The sequence below is a fragment of the Ursus americanus genome, chromosome 31 (genome assembly GCF_024610735.1).
Source record: "Ursus americanus isolate L20-20 chromosome 31, mUrsAme1.1.p, whole genome shotgun sequence".
Taxonomy (NCBI): Eukaryota; Metazoa; Chordata; class Mammalia; order Carnivora; family Ursidae; genus Ursus; species Ursus americanus.
This window is the reverse complement of record NC_142157.1, coordinates 24,978,471-24,993,956: the sequence shown is the minus strand read 5'-3', so window position 1 is coordinate 24,993,956 and position 15,486 is coordinate 24,978,471. Positions and strand designations below refer to the sequence as shown.

The window sequence follows — 15,486 nt, the reverse complement described above, 5'->3', positions numbered from 1 at the left end:
GTAGAGAATGGAAATCTAGAGGGTCTTGGGGATTGTTCTCCATTGTCCATCATTTATGATTTAAAAAAAAAATCTATTTTACTCTTCCTTCTTGATAGTCCAACTTTATTTGCTGAAGAGTTTAGCAAAGCCCACATGGGAAGTGGATGATGGCCAACACTGTGCTGGTGAGTATATAACTTGGCTCTCTGGTGGAAAAGAAGCATGCACGTATATTCATGTAATTTTTACTGGTATAAAGGCTATGGAGGACACAATTTTAGGTAATAAGAAACTATACAACATTTTTTGCTGTAAGTTCCATATAGCCAGTTGGTTCTCACAGAATGCTTTAATTGATTTTTGCCGAACTCTTGTAACCCCAGCTAATCTGTGGTTATAAAGGATGAATGAATCTACCTCTGACATGAATGCTGGTTAATATTTTTGCTTAAATTAATGAATAAGACAAAAGTGAAACAACAAAGATGCGTGTTGGAACTTCATTTGTTTGTCATGTGAGATGACTTCTTTATTGAATCAAATGATAGTTCTGGAATCCCGGAAGACTATCTCAAGTCTTTTTTCTCTTTACTTGGTACGTAACAGCCGCAGACACAACACTTTTAATTTGTATCAGTTGTTTTTGACAGGAGAGAGATTTTGCTCCTCAGGGGAACTTTGGCAACGTCCAGAAACATTTTTTGCTTGTCCCAACTATAGAAGGAGGGTGTTACTGGCATCTAATAGGTAAATAGATGCCAAACATCTCTCTCCCCAAAAAGAATTATCCGGTCCAAGGTTGAGAAATACTGATCTGTATTAGTAACATCTTCTGCATAACTCTTTAAAGTTTAGACAATCAACAAAATAATAAATCAAGTCCAGATTTGTAGCAGTTGCCAATTTGTGTAAATATTCCCACTATGGCTGCTTGAATCTACCAATATGACATCTTCAAGTAAGGAGTCGTTGAAAAATGCGCATAGCACATTACATGGAATTTCTACCACAAAGAGGCAATAGTTATAACTAACTCCAAGAGTATAAATTATAGTAAAATGTAGTAGTGTAATTGTACATAATAGGTTCTATGTATTTATTACCTGTATTTATAATGTATTTAGGTAAATAAACATTTAACTTTCAATAATGGCTATGCTTAACAGCTGACTCATAAAATTCTTAAAGATTTAACAGTTCACTCTTGCAGGTCCGTATAGACAGGTCTGGTTCCAGCTTGCCACTGAAATGGCTATCCACCACTCTCGGATTCACGTTTTATATTTCCTGCATCTTAGAAAGATCGACCCAATTCCAATGCCAGTTTTTTAGGGAAGGGACTCTGGTTGGCCCAGGTTGTGTCAGGCACCCGCCCATGGTGTAACCACATAAAGCAGGTATGAGAATGTGGCTGGATCCGAAGGGAGCCTGTCCCCTCCCATTAGGAAATTTCTGGAAGCCTCCCTGTGAGTGGGAGTACATCCTAAGAGGAGACAACGACTGCTATAGACACACTGGCACTTGCTTCCTCCTCCGCTCCTGTTTATCAAGACTCCATGCAGACCGAGTTTCTGACTCATCCACTTTTTCCTCCCTGGAGAGATTTCAAAATAATGTATTAGATCAGTGGTTCTCAAAGTATGGTGCCTGGATCAACAGCTGCTGCTTTACTTGGGAGCTTGTTCAAAAAGCAAATTATTGGGCACGACTCCACACCTCTTGACTGAGATGTTCTGGGGTTGGGGACCAGCAGTCTGGGTTTCAAAAAGTCCTCCAGGTTATTCGAAGGCAAACTGAAGATTGAGGGCCACTGTACTAGATTATCTAGCTTGAAAAAAGTTACATTCTGTTCTTTAGGACAGCAACAAAACAAACCCAGGTCATCTTGATTAAATTTGGTATTTCTTCCAGTCTTCAGAAATGACAAATAATCTCCCTTTGGATGAATTACTCTAGCAGAGCAATAATCTCATTGATCTTATATTGATTTTTATTATATCTTCTTTTAGCAAATGACTGGTCTTTTAGTTCTGTGAACACTTTGTTATAACCCCATCTATGCTATTAAGTCATATTTATCTTACATAATTTAAGTTTTCAGGATCTATTTCTTGATTCCCAAGCTAGCTGGTAATATCCTCAAGAGTAGGAATGACATTTTATATTTGGTTTAGACACAGAATCTAACGTAGTACGGAGCTCACAGTAAGACACCTAAATGTTCCTTGAATAATTATGAAGATTTACACAAATATTTTTGTCCAATCTTTTGCTTTCTTTTATTGGCATTATTTAAAGTTTATCATACGTAATTCCTAAAGTAGTCACACTGGAAACATTTATAAAGAATTTCAATAATTAACACAATGACTGCTCTCTGGATATTTTCTCCAAATTATGGAACTGGTATCAAGTTATGGTGTGAAGAAGAAAAGAATCACCAGTGGTTACTATGGACAGATAACAAGCCAATATTTTGATATGTTCCCTTCCAATCCTTTTTTCTAAGCTTATATGAACCAAAAAGACACCATATGCTATATTTCTACTTTCATTAGTTTACTTTTTTACTAAGCACCATATCATGAGCATTCTCATATAAATTGAATATTTTCTGAAACATTGTTTTTAAGGTTCCAGATTTTTCTGTTGTATGTATATTGGGGATATTTGGGTTGTTAACAATATTTCACTTTTTAAATAACTACCGTGATGGAATAGGATGTATTTTAAAGATTTTATTTGTTTGTTTAGAGTGCACAAGCAAGGGGTGGGGCAGAGGGAGGAAAGAGAGAATCTAAAACGGACAACCTGCTGAGTCGGGGGGTGGGGGGGGCGCTTAATCTCATGACCCTGAGATTAACCAGAGCCAAAATCAAGGGCCAGATGCTCAACCGACTGAGCCACCCGGGCGCTTCAGGATGCATATTTTGAAAATGAACACATTCTCCCTTAGTGTTAGGACCAGTTGGTTCTCTCTTGGTCGCCTTTTCTCCCTTCTGTATTGAAAAACTTAACGTCAGTTTGGTTGTTCAAGTACACATCTCCCACTGTTCCATCTCAAGCCTTCTCAGGATTTAACGTATGTGTTTACATAAACATTGAAGTTTCAAACATTGAAATTTAAAAGGAGCCTGTTTTTGGTAGCTAGTTTTTTCTCTGGTTTACACTTACTGTCTCCCATTGGCCAGATGTTCCTTTGCTGGAAACTTCCATTACTGTTACTGTTATCCCTGTCAGTCCTTCATTCAGGTTTCTGTGTAATAATCTCTTATCCCTAAAACAGGAAAATGCTAATAAATTATTTGTTTAGGGAATTATAAATGACTCAGGAGACCGATAGCCATCTAAGAGTGTTGCCATGTTTATTAGCTCAAGGACCTTTTCTTTGTAAACTATTTTAAGCTTTCCAAAGCCCTAAAAATTAGCACAGCATCTTAGGTCAGAGAGTGAGTTAACTTTCTATGTTGATTTATTTCTGGTAAAAGTCAGCTATCTTTTGGATGAAAGGTAACCAACACACACAATCATACACACACACACACACACACACACACACGTGTACAAAAGTTTGTAAATTGATTGAACAGTTCTCTACCATTTTTATTTCAATAGACTGAACTGAATGATATTTCTTTCCTTTTTGAGTGGGAAAAACTAACCTGTCAAATATTGTTCAGTTATGACTTATCTGGAATTTCAAAAACAGCTTCAATGGCATAGAACCAAAGATAAATGCTTTGTAAACAGTTCTTAGGGTCTTTTAAAAATTAAAATCTTAGATATAATTTTTCTCCCCAATTTAATTTTTCTTCTTGGGTTGGACTTAAGCACATGCACACACTTTCTGATTACATCTCCAATCATGTCACTGAAAATTTCAATTGCTGAACACATGACCATAAAAATTATCTCAGTTAGCTTGGGGTAAATATTCAATTATCACCAAGATATGTAAGCAGTTTAGAACTGAGAAATGAGTGACATTTACTTCTGAAACGACTTGAATGGGTGTAGTTGCTTAACTTTACAGGAAACTTAATCGGCTGGCGATGAACACTGCCCCTTCATTCTGTACTTATGAGCTAATAGAACTATTCAGTTTTCCCACTTTAGTGCATTCATTTTGGCAAGCAGGTAACTTCAGGAACTCTGGTGTGAACTGGTTTAATGAGTGAGGATCTGTCTCTAATTAATATAATTGAAGTGTTCTATGAGGAGGCTTTTGCTTCTGAACTAGCAGGTAGAAGCAGGTGTAATAACTTCTCATTAAAAATACAGCATATGGACCTCCACAGGCTTCCAGAAGACTCCTGTTTAAGTCTACTTTGAATTGCATCTCGACTAGCATAAACGACCGGCGCGCTGCCGGAGGGTGCCGCCAGGGGGCGGAAGTCTACAGCGGCTTCGTCAATAACAGGGGCCCTGGAGCACTCCCTCCCCGCCTCTCGCTCACTCCAGCTTCCGCCGGAAGCGGTTATTGATAGCCGTTGTCGGGTATTTGAGCTTGTTTGTGGTGGGTTCGCGGCCCCTGGCTGGTTGAGGCTTGGTCCGAGGAGCCCGAGAGCGAAGCTCGGGGCGTAAACCCGGGCAGCGAGATGGACGTTTTGAAATCGGAGATCCTCCGGAAGCGGCAGCTGGTGGAGGACAGGAACCTGTTGGTGGTGAGGATAATTGGAGGTCGTGGGGCTTTGGCGGTCGAAGACTTGTGTGTGGGTGGGTGGGAGGCGCTGGGAGTGAGGGGAGGGGTGAAGGGTCTGGGAGAGGATGAGGCTTGGTGGGAGCTCCGCAGCTACCCAGAGCGGCCCCTCTAGTCCCACCCGTTGACACCTCCCTCGGGAGTCTTAGGTGGGGAATTGCAGCAAACCCCAAGATTTTGGCAAATTTCCCCCCAGCATCCCCCTTGCCCTCGAAGTTTCCCTGTCTTCCCCTTACATCCGCTCCCATCTGTCCTTATTCTGCGAAGGTGCCCCGGTTCTGCTGGTTCGCGTCTGTCGTTTTACTAAGGGTTTGTGCCCTGCTGAAACAAGAGAGTAAGGACAGGCCCAGAATTATTTTAAAAACTCCGTCCTACTGTTGAAACCTGAATTTTTATTACATCCTCCCCAACACATTAACAAAAGTCTGTTGATCAGCCCTTCATAGGACGCTAAAACTGTTGTTTACGGTGGAGTAAAAGGAGAAAGAGGAGAATTGCGTGATTTAGAAACTTCCTTAACTAGATGTTCATGACTTTGTTGCCTAACAATAACTGAGACCAGCCTCGGGCCTCCGGAGCCCTTTACACTTTTCCAAATCATTGAGGATCACAAAGGGCTTTTGTTCATGTGTTTATCAATATTTACTGCATTAGAAGTTAAAGCTGAGAAGTTTTTCTTACTGAAGTTTAGTTGACATATAAAATTTTATTAGTTGCAGGTGCATAACATAGTGACTGACAATTACAAACGTTAGGAAATGCTGACCACAGTGTAGTTTAACATCTGTCACCAACAAAGGTATTAAAATGTTATTGAGTGTATTCCCAATGCTGTACTTTTTCATCCCCATGACTTAATTTGTAACAGGAAGTTTGTATCTTTTAGTCCCCTTCACCTGTTTTGCTCGCTATCCCCCATCACCATTTCTTTGTATTTATTTCTGTTTTGTTTTGTTTTGTTTTTTAGATTCCATATATAAGTGAGATCATATGGTATTTCGTTCTCTGGCTTACTCCATTTAGCATAATACTCTCTAGCTCCATCTGTATTGTCCCAAATGGCAGGATTTCATTTTTCGATGCACAACTAAAGAATCTTACATAGAATCAACGATGTGTAGTCCTTAACTTTCTGCGTCGTAGTGTCCATCAGTTTTCAAATTTTTCACTGCCCCAGTCACAGAGATTTTTATATTTTGCTCTGATATGTATGTGGAAAAAGTTTGATGAAACAGTTCTTTCCTTAACTATATTTTAATCCATTCTGTTTGATTTAAAAATGCTGGTTGGGGATCACTGAATTGTTTTCATTACTTTATCTGTAGCTGGAAAACACCTGTCTATGTTACATTGTTCTTCTGGAAGAGCTGCCTCAACTTAGTGATTTCAAGTGATGTCGCAGCTTTTTATTGTTAGTCTGAGAGTTGAAATAGTAAGTACTTTGAATGCGTCTTTGTTAAATTGGGGGAGCTCCTAAAATAGCCTCTTCTCACCTGTCCTAAATCATCTGCCTGGTGTATCTACTCAGAGGTGAGTGTAGTCTCTGCGTTGCTCTCCTGCAGATGCTTTGGGGCCCTGGTGTTGGTGAATCTTGAGTTAACACGGAGCGTCGTCATGTGGAAAACCCAGGGTGCTTAAGAAACAATGGAGCATAATTAGCAGTTTTCGTTGTAGTTATGAGGATGGGCTCTGTGTAGAATTTTAGCTTTGTTTCTTTTCCCAGTATTTATTGAATGTTTTCTACATATTTCTATATATATTACACTGTGCCACAGAGGATTAAGAAAAGTCATGCTTGATCCTTTAAGGAATATGCATTTAGTTTCACAGAAAATAGAGAAGCTAACAAGCAAGATATTCCTCACATTTTCTTCTGTTAAAACGGCATGAGGTATCTGTTAAAGCTTGGGTCAAACCTTCCACCTGCACCCTGGATCCCAGCTCATCTTTTTTAGCACCATCAGGAACCTGAATGTCATGTATCTCAATTCTTCCTGTGCCTTCAGTCTACTGGCTTACCCCCACCAGCCCTGGAACATCCTGCTGTCTCTTCCGTCTTTAACAAGGTGTTTTTGTTTTTTATAACTAGGCTTCTTAAAATAAGTGTTAATTCCTACACACTCCTTAACATGGTGTACAAAGGTTCCTGCCCCCACAGCTGTACTGAATCTGTTCTAATCAGGGTCCGCAGTGACCTCCATGTTTTCCAGACCTCAGCAGCGTTTGACACTCTTGACTAGTCTTCTTTCTACATGTGCCCCTCCACCTCTCCTCTCGATTATGATATTACTAAAAAGATCTTGGACTTAAAAAGGTCAAGATTTAATAATTTCTATGCCAGTGAAAGTCTGTGCCCATTACACCCTAGCATCAGAGTTGTTCTGGCTCTAATGAACCTTTTTTCATTTTTTTCAGTTCTTTGCACTTGCCTTTCTTTACTCTTACTCATTCTTTTCTTTGTAATAGTCTTCTATAATTTTCTTCAGCTCCTTATTTCATGGTCATTGAGTAGCCTTTGAAAGGGTTTTTCTTTTTTTTTTTTTTCCCCCTTTTTCTTTTTTCTAGTGTAGTCCAAAAACAGTGTGGTAGGGACTTTGCTGTCCTGTTGATAGCATATTTTGACATCTGCAGAGTAGATTTTTTTTTCAACATTTATATAAAAATTTTCAGTTGTGCAGAAAACTCAAAACTGTACAGATAGAGGGGTGCCTGTTCAGATTTCTTTGCACCACTGGTTAGTTTTGCCAACTGTAGAACTTCGCAGGAGTGGAATCGTACCGGGCACTCGTGTTCCACCATGTTTCATCATAATGGTTTGAGTTGTATTCGTGTTGGATAGATCAGTTGTTCCTTTTTTTGCTGAGTAGTATTCCACTGTGTAAATAGACCCGGTTTGTGAATCCATTCATCTGCTGTTGGGCTCCTGGGCTGTTTCCAGGGTTTGGCTCTGAGGATGAAAGCTGCTGCGGAACTTCCTGTGTAAGTCTGGTGTTTTCGTTTCTCTGAGGAAAACGCCGGGGAGTGGAATTGGTAGGTCTTAGAGTACATATGTTTTTATAAAAAGCCACCAGACGTTTTTCCAGAGTGCTGGGACCATGTTACACAGCTGCCAGCAGGAGGGCTCAGAGGTCCTCCATTCCTGCAAGCAGTTTGTGTTGTCGGTCTTTTTAATTTCAGCCGCGTGGAGGATGTGTGGCGATACTGCATTGCGGTTTTAATTTGCATCTGCCTGATGACGATGATAGTGCTTTCCACGTGGGTTTTTTTTTTTTTTTTGACCATTTGTGGCTCTTTTGCAAAGTGTTAAAATTGCTTGCATATTTTTTAATTGGGTTGGTTTTTTTCCCCCTTATTGTGTTGAAGGAATTCTTCATATATCATGTATGCCAGGCTTTGTCAGGTATGTCAGATATGTTTTGTGAATATTTTCTCCCAGACTATGGGTCTTCTGTTTTTCTTTTTCTTTTCTTTTTTCTTTTTTTTTTTTAAGGATTTATTTGAGAAAGAGAGCAGAGGGAGAGGGAGAGGCAGAGGGAGAGAAGCAGACTCCGCTAAGTGGGGAACCAGACACGGGGCTCGATCTCACCACCTTGAGATCATGATCTGAGCTGATATCAAGAGTCTGATGCTTAACTAACTGAGCCACCCAGGCACCCCCTATTCATTTATTTCCTTTCTTTCTTTCTTTCTTTCTTTCTTTCTTTCTTTCTTTCTTTCTTTCTCTCTCTCTCTCTCTCTCTCTCTCTCTTTCAAGATTTTATTTATTTGACAGAGAGAGAGACAGCCAGCGAGAGAGGGAACACAAGCAGGGGGAGTGGGAGAGGAAGAAGCAGGCTCCCAGTGGAGGAGCCTGATGCGGGGCTCGATCCCAGAACGCTGGGATCATGCCCTGAGTTGAAGGCAGACGCTTAACGAGGATGCCACCCAGGCACCCCCCCCATTCATTTTCTTAATAATGGTTTTTGAAGAGGAAAACCTTTGAATTTTGATAAAGCCAATTTATCAGTTTGTAATGGTTATTGTTCTGTGTGTCCTATCTGGGAATATGAGAGTACAACCTGCTGGAAAAAAGTTTGGCAGTTCTTTTTTTTTTTTTTTTTAATGATTTTTTATTATATTATGTTAGTCACCATACAGTACATCCCCGGTTTTCGATGTAAGGCTCGATGATTCATTAGTTGTGTATAAAAGTTTGGCAGTTCTTAAAAGTTAAACATACCTCTGAGATACGTGATCCAGTCCCTTTATTCGTAGCCATTAATTCAAGAGACCCAAGGTATTCTCTCATATTCTAAAAGCTTTTTGTTTTTATTTAGTAAACAGAATTCTAAACAATTTTGAATCAGATTTGTTGAGAGGTAGTGGTGTGGTTTATTACATTTCATGTGGATATCCAGTGGTTCCAGTACCATTTATTGAAAATAATTTTCCCTTTGGACAGTTTTGGTGTCTTGAAAAATCAGTCGTGTGTGACTCCATTCTGGTTGCTCACTTCTATTCTTGTAAGCTGTTTGTTGATCTTTATGCCAGTGCCACAGTGTCTTTTGATTCCTGTATCATTATGGTGAGTCTCAAGGTCAGGTGAGGTCAATACTACCACCACTACTACTAGTTTTTTTTTCTTTCCTTTTTCTTTTCTGTTTTTGTCCTCCTCTTCCCCTTTCTCTTCCTTTTTATTCTCTTGCCGTGATATTTTTAAGCAGCTTTTTTGAGGTATGATTGACATAAACTACACATATTTAAAATGTACAGTCAGGTGCATTTTGACCTAAGTATATACCTGTGAAATTTTCACCACGGCGAAGAGCGTGAACATGTCCGTCTCACCCCAAAGTTTCCTTTTGCCCTTTTGTAATCCCACCTTCCTGCCCCTTCCTGCCCCCCACACCCACCTTCTCCACAGGCAACCCCTGATCTGCTTTCTCTTTCAGTTAGTTTGCATTTTCTAGAGTTATTCAGGAAAGAAATTGTTCAGTATGCTTTCCGTCTTCCTCCTTTCAGCCTAATAATCTTGAGATTGATTTACGTGCTTGTATGTATCAGTAGTTCATTATTTTTGTTACTGAACAGTATTCCATGATTGTACGGGGAAACCCCAATTTGTTTATTAATTAAACTGTCGAAAGGCATTTGAGTTGTTTGCAGTTTTTGGCTGTTATGATAGAGCTTTTATGAACATTCGTGTACAGGTTTTATATGGACATACGCTTTCATCTCCCTTGACTAAATGCCAAGGAGTGAGGTGGTTGGGTCATGTAATGGGTATGTTTAACTTTATTTTCTTAAAGCGTTTGTGTAAGATGGGGTGTTATTTCTTGCATACAGTTTTATGTAATTGTATATGTTTTATAGCATATGTAATTATAAAGTAGATTTCACTTGTGCAAAGTAAATTTTCATGTAGCTTTCTCCTTTGGATGATATCAGTGATAAAATACAGCCAAAAGGATTCATTGGCACTTAACAGTTCTTTCATTTTAAAAAGCGTTGTGTTTTTGTTTCCTTTGGTGAGGACTTTTAAGGTTTAGTCTCCTCAATTTTCGTTTTTTTTTTTAAAGGATTATTTATTTATTTGACAGGGGTGGGGGAGAGAGCAAGCACAAAGCAGGGGGAGTGACAGGCAGAGGGAGAGGGAGAAGTATGCTCCCCATTGAGCAAGGAGCCCGACGTGGGACCTCATCCCAGAACCCTGGGATCATGACTTGAGCTGAAGGCAGCCGCTTAACACTGAGCCACCCACGCGCCCATCAGTTTTCGTTTTTCAGCTTTCAAATGTATGCTAATATATTACCATGCTATATACTATATCTCCATCAGTAATTATTTTATACCTGAAAGTTTGTACCTTTCCCCCACTCCCAACTCATGCCTCTGGCAACCACTAACCTGTTCTGTGTATCTGTGAGCTTGCTTTGGGGTTAAAATTCCTCGTGTAAGTGAGGTCAGACATTGTCTTTCTTCTAACTTATTTCACTTAGCATAATGCCCTCAAGGTCTGTCCATGTTGTTGTAAATGGCAAGACTTCATTTTTTATGGCTGAATAATACTCCATTCTGTGTGTGTGTGTGTGTGTGTGTGTGTGTGTGTGAGAGAGAGAGAGAGAGAGAGGAAGAGAGAGAGAGAGGAAGAGAGACATTTTTTAATCCATTCATTCATCGATGGACAAGTTGTTTCCATATCTTGGCTATTGAAAATAATGCTGCAATGAACATGAAGTTGCAGACATCTTTTCAAATTAGTGTTTTCATTTTCTTTGGGTAAATACCCGGAAGTGCAATTGCTGAACAATATGATGCTTCTTTTTTTAAGTTTTTGAGGAACCTCCACATCATTTTCCATAGTGGCTGCACCAATTTACATTCCCACAGAGTGCACAAGGGTTCCCTTTTCTCCAACTCTTTGCCAATGCTTATTATTTCTTGATTTTTGATAATAGCATTCTGACAGGTGTGAGGTGATATCTCCTGATTTTGGTTTGCATTTCCCTAATGATTAGTGATGTTGATTATCATTTTTTCATGTTTCTGTTGGCCATCTCTACATCTTTGGAAAAATGTCTGTTTAGACCCTCTGCTTATTTTTAAATTCAATTATTTGTTTTTATGCTATTTAGTTGTATGAGTTCTTTATATATTTTGGACATTAACCCCTTATCAGGTATGTGATTTACAAATATCTTTTATTCAGTAGGTTCCTTTTCATTTTGTTGATGGTTTTGTTTGCTTTGCAGCAACTTTCTAGTTTGATGTAGTTTCACTTATTTTTTCTTTTTTTGGCTTTGCTTTTGGAGTCAGACTGAAAAACTTGTCAAGACAGATGCTAAAGAGCTTACTGCCTATGTTTTCTTCTAGGAGTTTCATGGTTTCAGGTCTTACATTCAAATCTTTAATCATTTTTTTTTTTTTAAAGATTCTATTTATTTACTTGACAGAGCACAAGCGGGGGAAGCAGGTTCCCTGCCGAATAGGGAGCCCAGTGCGGGGTCAAGCCCAGGACCCTGGGATTATGACCTGAGCCGAAGGCAGACACTTAACCGTCTGAGCCACCCAGGCACCCCTCTTTAATCAGTTCTGAGTTAATTTTTATGTATGGTTTAAGATAGCAGTGTAGTTCAGTTCTTTGGCATGTGGCAATCCAGCCCCATTTTTTGAAGAGACTACCTTTTCCTTATATATTCTTGGCTCCCTTGTTGTAAATTAGTGGATTATATGTGCATGGGTTTATTTCTGGGCTCTCTTATTTATTTATTTATTTTAAAGATTTATTTATTTTAGAGAGCAAGCAGGGGGAGAGGGAGAGAAACTCAAGCAGATTCACTGCTGAGTGTGAAGCCAGACATGGGGGCTCACTCTCAAGACCCTGAGATCATGACCTGAGGCAAAATCAAGAGTCAGATGTTTACCTGACTGAGCCACCTGGGCGCCCCTCTGGGCTCTCTATTCTGTTGCATTCATCTGTCTGTTTTTATGCCACTACCTTACTGTTTGGATTACTCTAGCTTTGAATTATAGTTAGAGATGAGGGAATGTGTTGCTTCCAGCTTTGTTCGTCTTTCTCAAAATTAATTTGGCTTATTGAGATTTTCCACGGTTCCATATAAAACTTTGGATTGTTCTATTTTCGCAATAAATGCTGTTGTAATTTTGATAGGGATTGGATTGAATTTATAGATTACTTGAGTAGTATGGGCATTTTCACAGTACAGGCATACCTTGGAGATACTGTGGTTTTGATTCCAGACCACTGCAGTAAAACAAATATTGTAATAAAGTGAGTCAAATGTGTTTTTTGGTTTCCCAGTGTGTATCACAGTTGTTTACGCTATCTTAAGCGTGCAGTAGCCTCATGTCTATTAAAAATATAACTTAATTTACAAATACTGCTAAAATATTGCTAAAGTATGCTGACCATCATCTACGCTTCTAGTGAGTTGTAATCACTGATCAGATACCATTGCAATTAAAATAAGAAAAGTGAGAAAGTTTGGAATGTTGCTAGAATTAACAAAATAGGGCACAAAATACACAAATGCTGTTGGAAAAGTGGTGTCAATAGACTTGCTCAAGTCAGGGTTGCTACAAATCTTTAATTTGTAAAAGACTTAGTATCTGTGAAGCATAATAAAACAATACAAGCCTGTAGTTATTCTTCCATTCCATGAGCACAGAATATCTTTCCATTTATTTGTGTCTTCAGTTTCTTTTGTCACTGTCTTAGCGTTTTCAGTGTATAGGTCTTTTACGTCCTTCTAAGTTGTACTTCCATTTTCATTTGTTTGAAGGTATTTTTTGATTTCTCCGTTGATTTCATTGACTCATTGGTTGTTCAGTAACATGTTTAACCTCCACATGTTTGTGAAATTTCCAGTTTGCTTCTTGTAATTGATGTCTGGTTTCATACCTTTGTGGTGGAAAAGATGGTTGATGTGATTTCACTCTTTTAAAATTTATTAAGACTTGCTTTGTGGCCTAATACATGATCTGTCCTGCAGAATGTTCCATGTGCACTTGAGAAGAATGTCTGTTTTTGGATGGAATGTTCTGTATGTATCTGTTAATGTCCAGCTGGTCTGTCATTTAAGGCATCGTTTCCTTATTTTTTTTCTATCTGGATGATCTGTCCATTGATGTAGCATTGTGTCTCTTCAGTTGTGTTTGTGTGTCCTCCCATTTGCTATATTACTTTAGGGGTTTTAAGGCTTTTCATATTTCAGCAAGATGTTGACTCTCCTACATGGTTTGTGATCTCATGTATAGTCTTTTTTTTTTTTTTTTTTTTTGAGAGAGAGAACACGTGAGAGTGTGTGAGCAGGGGAGAGGCAGCTGGAGAGAATCTTTTTTGTTTTTGTTTTTTAAAGATTTTATTTATTTATTTGACAGAGACACACCAGCGAGAGAGGGAACACAAGCAGGGCAAGTGGGAGAGGAAGAAGCAGGCTCCCAGTGGAGCAGGGAGCCCGATACGGGGCTCGATCCCAGGACCCTGGGATCATGCCCTGGGCTGAAGGCAGATGCTTAACGACTGAGCCACCCAGGCGCCCTGGCTGGAGAGAATCTCAGGCTCAGCTCAAAGCCCCACGTGGGGCTTGATCACAGGACCCTGAGACCGTGGCCTGAGCCAAAATTAAGAGTTGGATGCTTAACCAGTTGAGCCATCCAGGCGCCCCATAGTGTCTTGCTTTGCATATTCAGGCTATTTATTTGTTTGCTTTCCAGTGTGTTTTTATAGAGTTCTTGATGATGTTTCTTTCTTTTTTTTTTTTTTTTAAGATTTTATTTATTTATTCAACAGAGATAGAGACAGCCAGCGAGAGAGGGAACACAAGCAGGGGGAATGGGAGAGGAAGAAGCAGGCTCATAGTGGAGGAGCCTGATGTGGGGCTCGATCCCGGAACGCCGGGATCACGTCCTGAGCCGAAGGCAGACGCTTAACCGCTGTGCCACCCAGGCGCCCCTTGATGATGTTTCTATCTAGTTCATTTAAACACTAAAAACCTTAATATGAATGAGGAAGGCTGATTGTAAATTTATGAAGTGTTGACAGTCATAGTTGAATGTTTTAAATTTTGATTTTTCTTTATTAGTGTGGGCAGACATTTCAGGTGATATGGTAGATACGTTTCTGTACTTTGGACCTATGAATCTCAGTTTTATAACTAGAAAATACAACTTGGGTAGAGTCCAAGAATAACATTTGTGAAGCAGCATGTCGGAATTAGGTTCTGTCTTAAAAAGGAGAAGCAGTTTTATTTATACCCTTTGCACAATGTTTTAAAATCTGTCAGGGTGAAAGGCCAATAAAAATGTTAGTGCTTTAGGAGAGAATCCAAAGAAATTTAAACCATCCATTCCTATGCTATCTTAAAGTGTGTACCAGCCACTTCTAGACTTTTGTATTTGTAGGTCTTTATTATGCATTCTGTAGTTAATTCAACAAACTCCGAGTCTGAAAATTTTGAATATAGTTAGAAAGGAAAGTAAATTTGTAAAATGAATAAATAAGTCATAAAATCTAAGTGTGGCTGCATTTCTAGATAGCTCTTTAACTTTGGGCAAGTTATCTAACTTGCTTGAGTTACCTTTAAAGGTGTCGAATCGCTGATGTTTAAGTTTTAATACTCTACAATTTTAATTCTATCATAAGTGTGTCCCCAGCACTTTATATTTCAAAGTCTGTTTTCAGTGTACTTGATAACGTTTTACAGTTAGAGAAGCTTTAGTTGCTCTTTCAAACAGCTCTTTTTTTCTAAATAGAAGGTATATAAAGAGTGATATTTGGAACATGGTGGGTAACCTTTTGTTTTAGACATCCATTGTTGTCATGAAATGGTCATGTAGTGCAAAGCAAAATATTTTTATTTTTCTCATAATTCCAAAATGAGCAAATTAATTAAAAATTTTTATTGTTAATAATTCATTCAGGGGCATCTGGGTGGCTCAACAGTTAAGTGTCTGCCTCTGCTCAGGTCACGATCACATGGTCCTGGGATCTAGCCCTGCGACAGGCTCCCTACTCAGCGGGGAGCTCTTGAGATCTGGAATGCCCCTGAAAGGGATTGGCCTTCGGCAGGAGGAGGCTTTCCTCTTGCATTCTGAAATGAAAGGATTAGTACAGAGCCAGGTAAGGACTGGCGCTGGGAGGACTTCTCATTCAGTGGCTTCCCTTTTCTCTGTAACAGAGCAGTTTAGTCATTTGCTGAGAATGAGGGGGGAAATGAAGGGATAAGAGGTCTAAGAGTAGAGATTGTGTACTGGTCAGCGTAGAGACTAGGAGAGCAAACTGAATGGATAAATACACCAGGGTC

At 39.3% G+C, this 15,486-nt stretch overlaps 1 protein-coding gene across 9 annotated transcripts in view; it reads left to right on the top strand.

The window, feature by feature from the left end:
• The window catches only part of PRPF18 (pre-mRNA processing factor 18), a 119,868-nt gene that overhangs the window by 46,078 nt on the left and 58,304 nt on the right, over nucleotides 1-15,486 (top strand). For 5 of the 9 annotated variants that reach the window (XR_015722442.1, XR_015722440.1, XR_015722439.1 and 2 more), the window contains exon 1: nucleotides 4,447-4,646. The exons of 1 other annotated variant lie outside the window; for it this stretch is intronic. Coding sequence is in view for 1 of the 8 variants with exons in the window: in XM_087857690.1 (XP_087713816.1) it covers nucleotides 4,581-4,646 (66 nt within the window). In the remaining 7 variants the exon portion in view is untranslated. Of the gene's footprint in view, nucleotides 1-147; nucleotides 168-4,446; nucleotides 4,647-6,006; nucleotides 6,114-15,486 lie in introns of those variants that run through there. 3 more of the 9 variants (XR_015722444.1, XR_015722443.1, XR_015722445.1) reach the window with 2 other exon arrangements.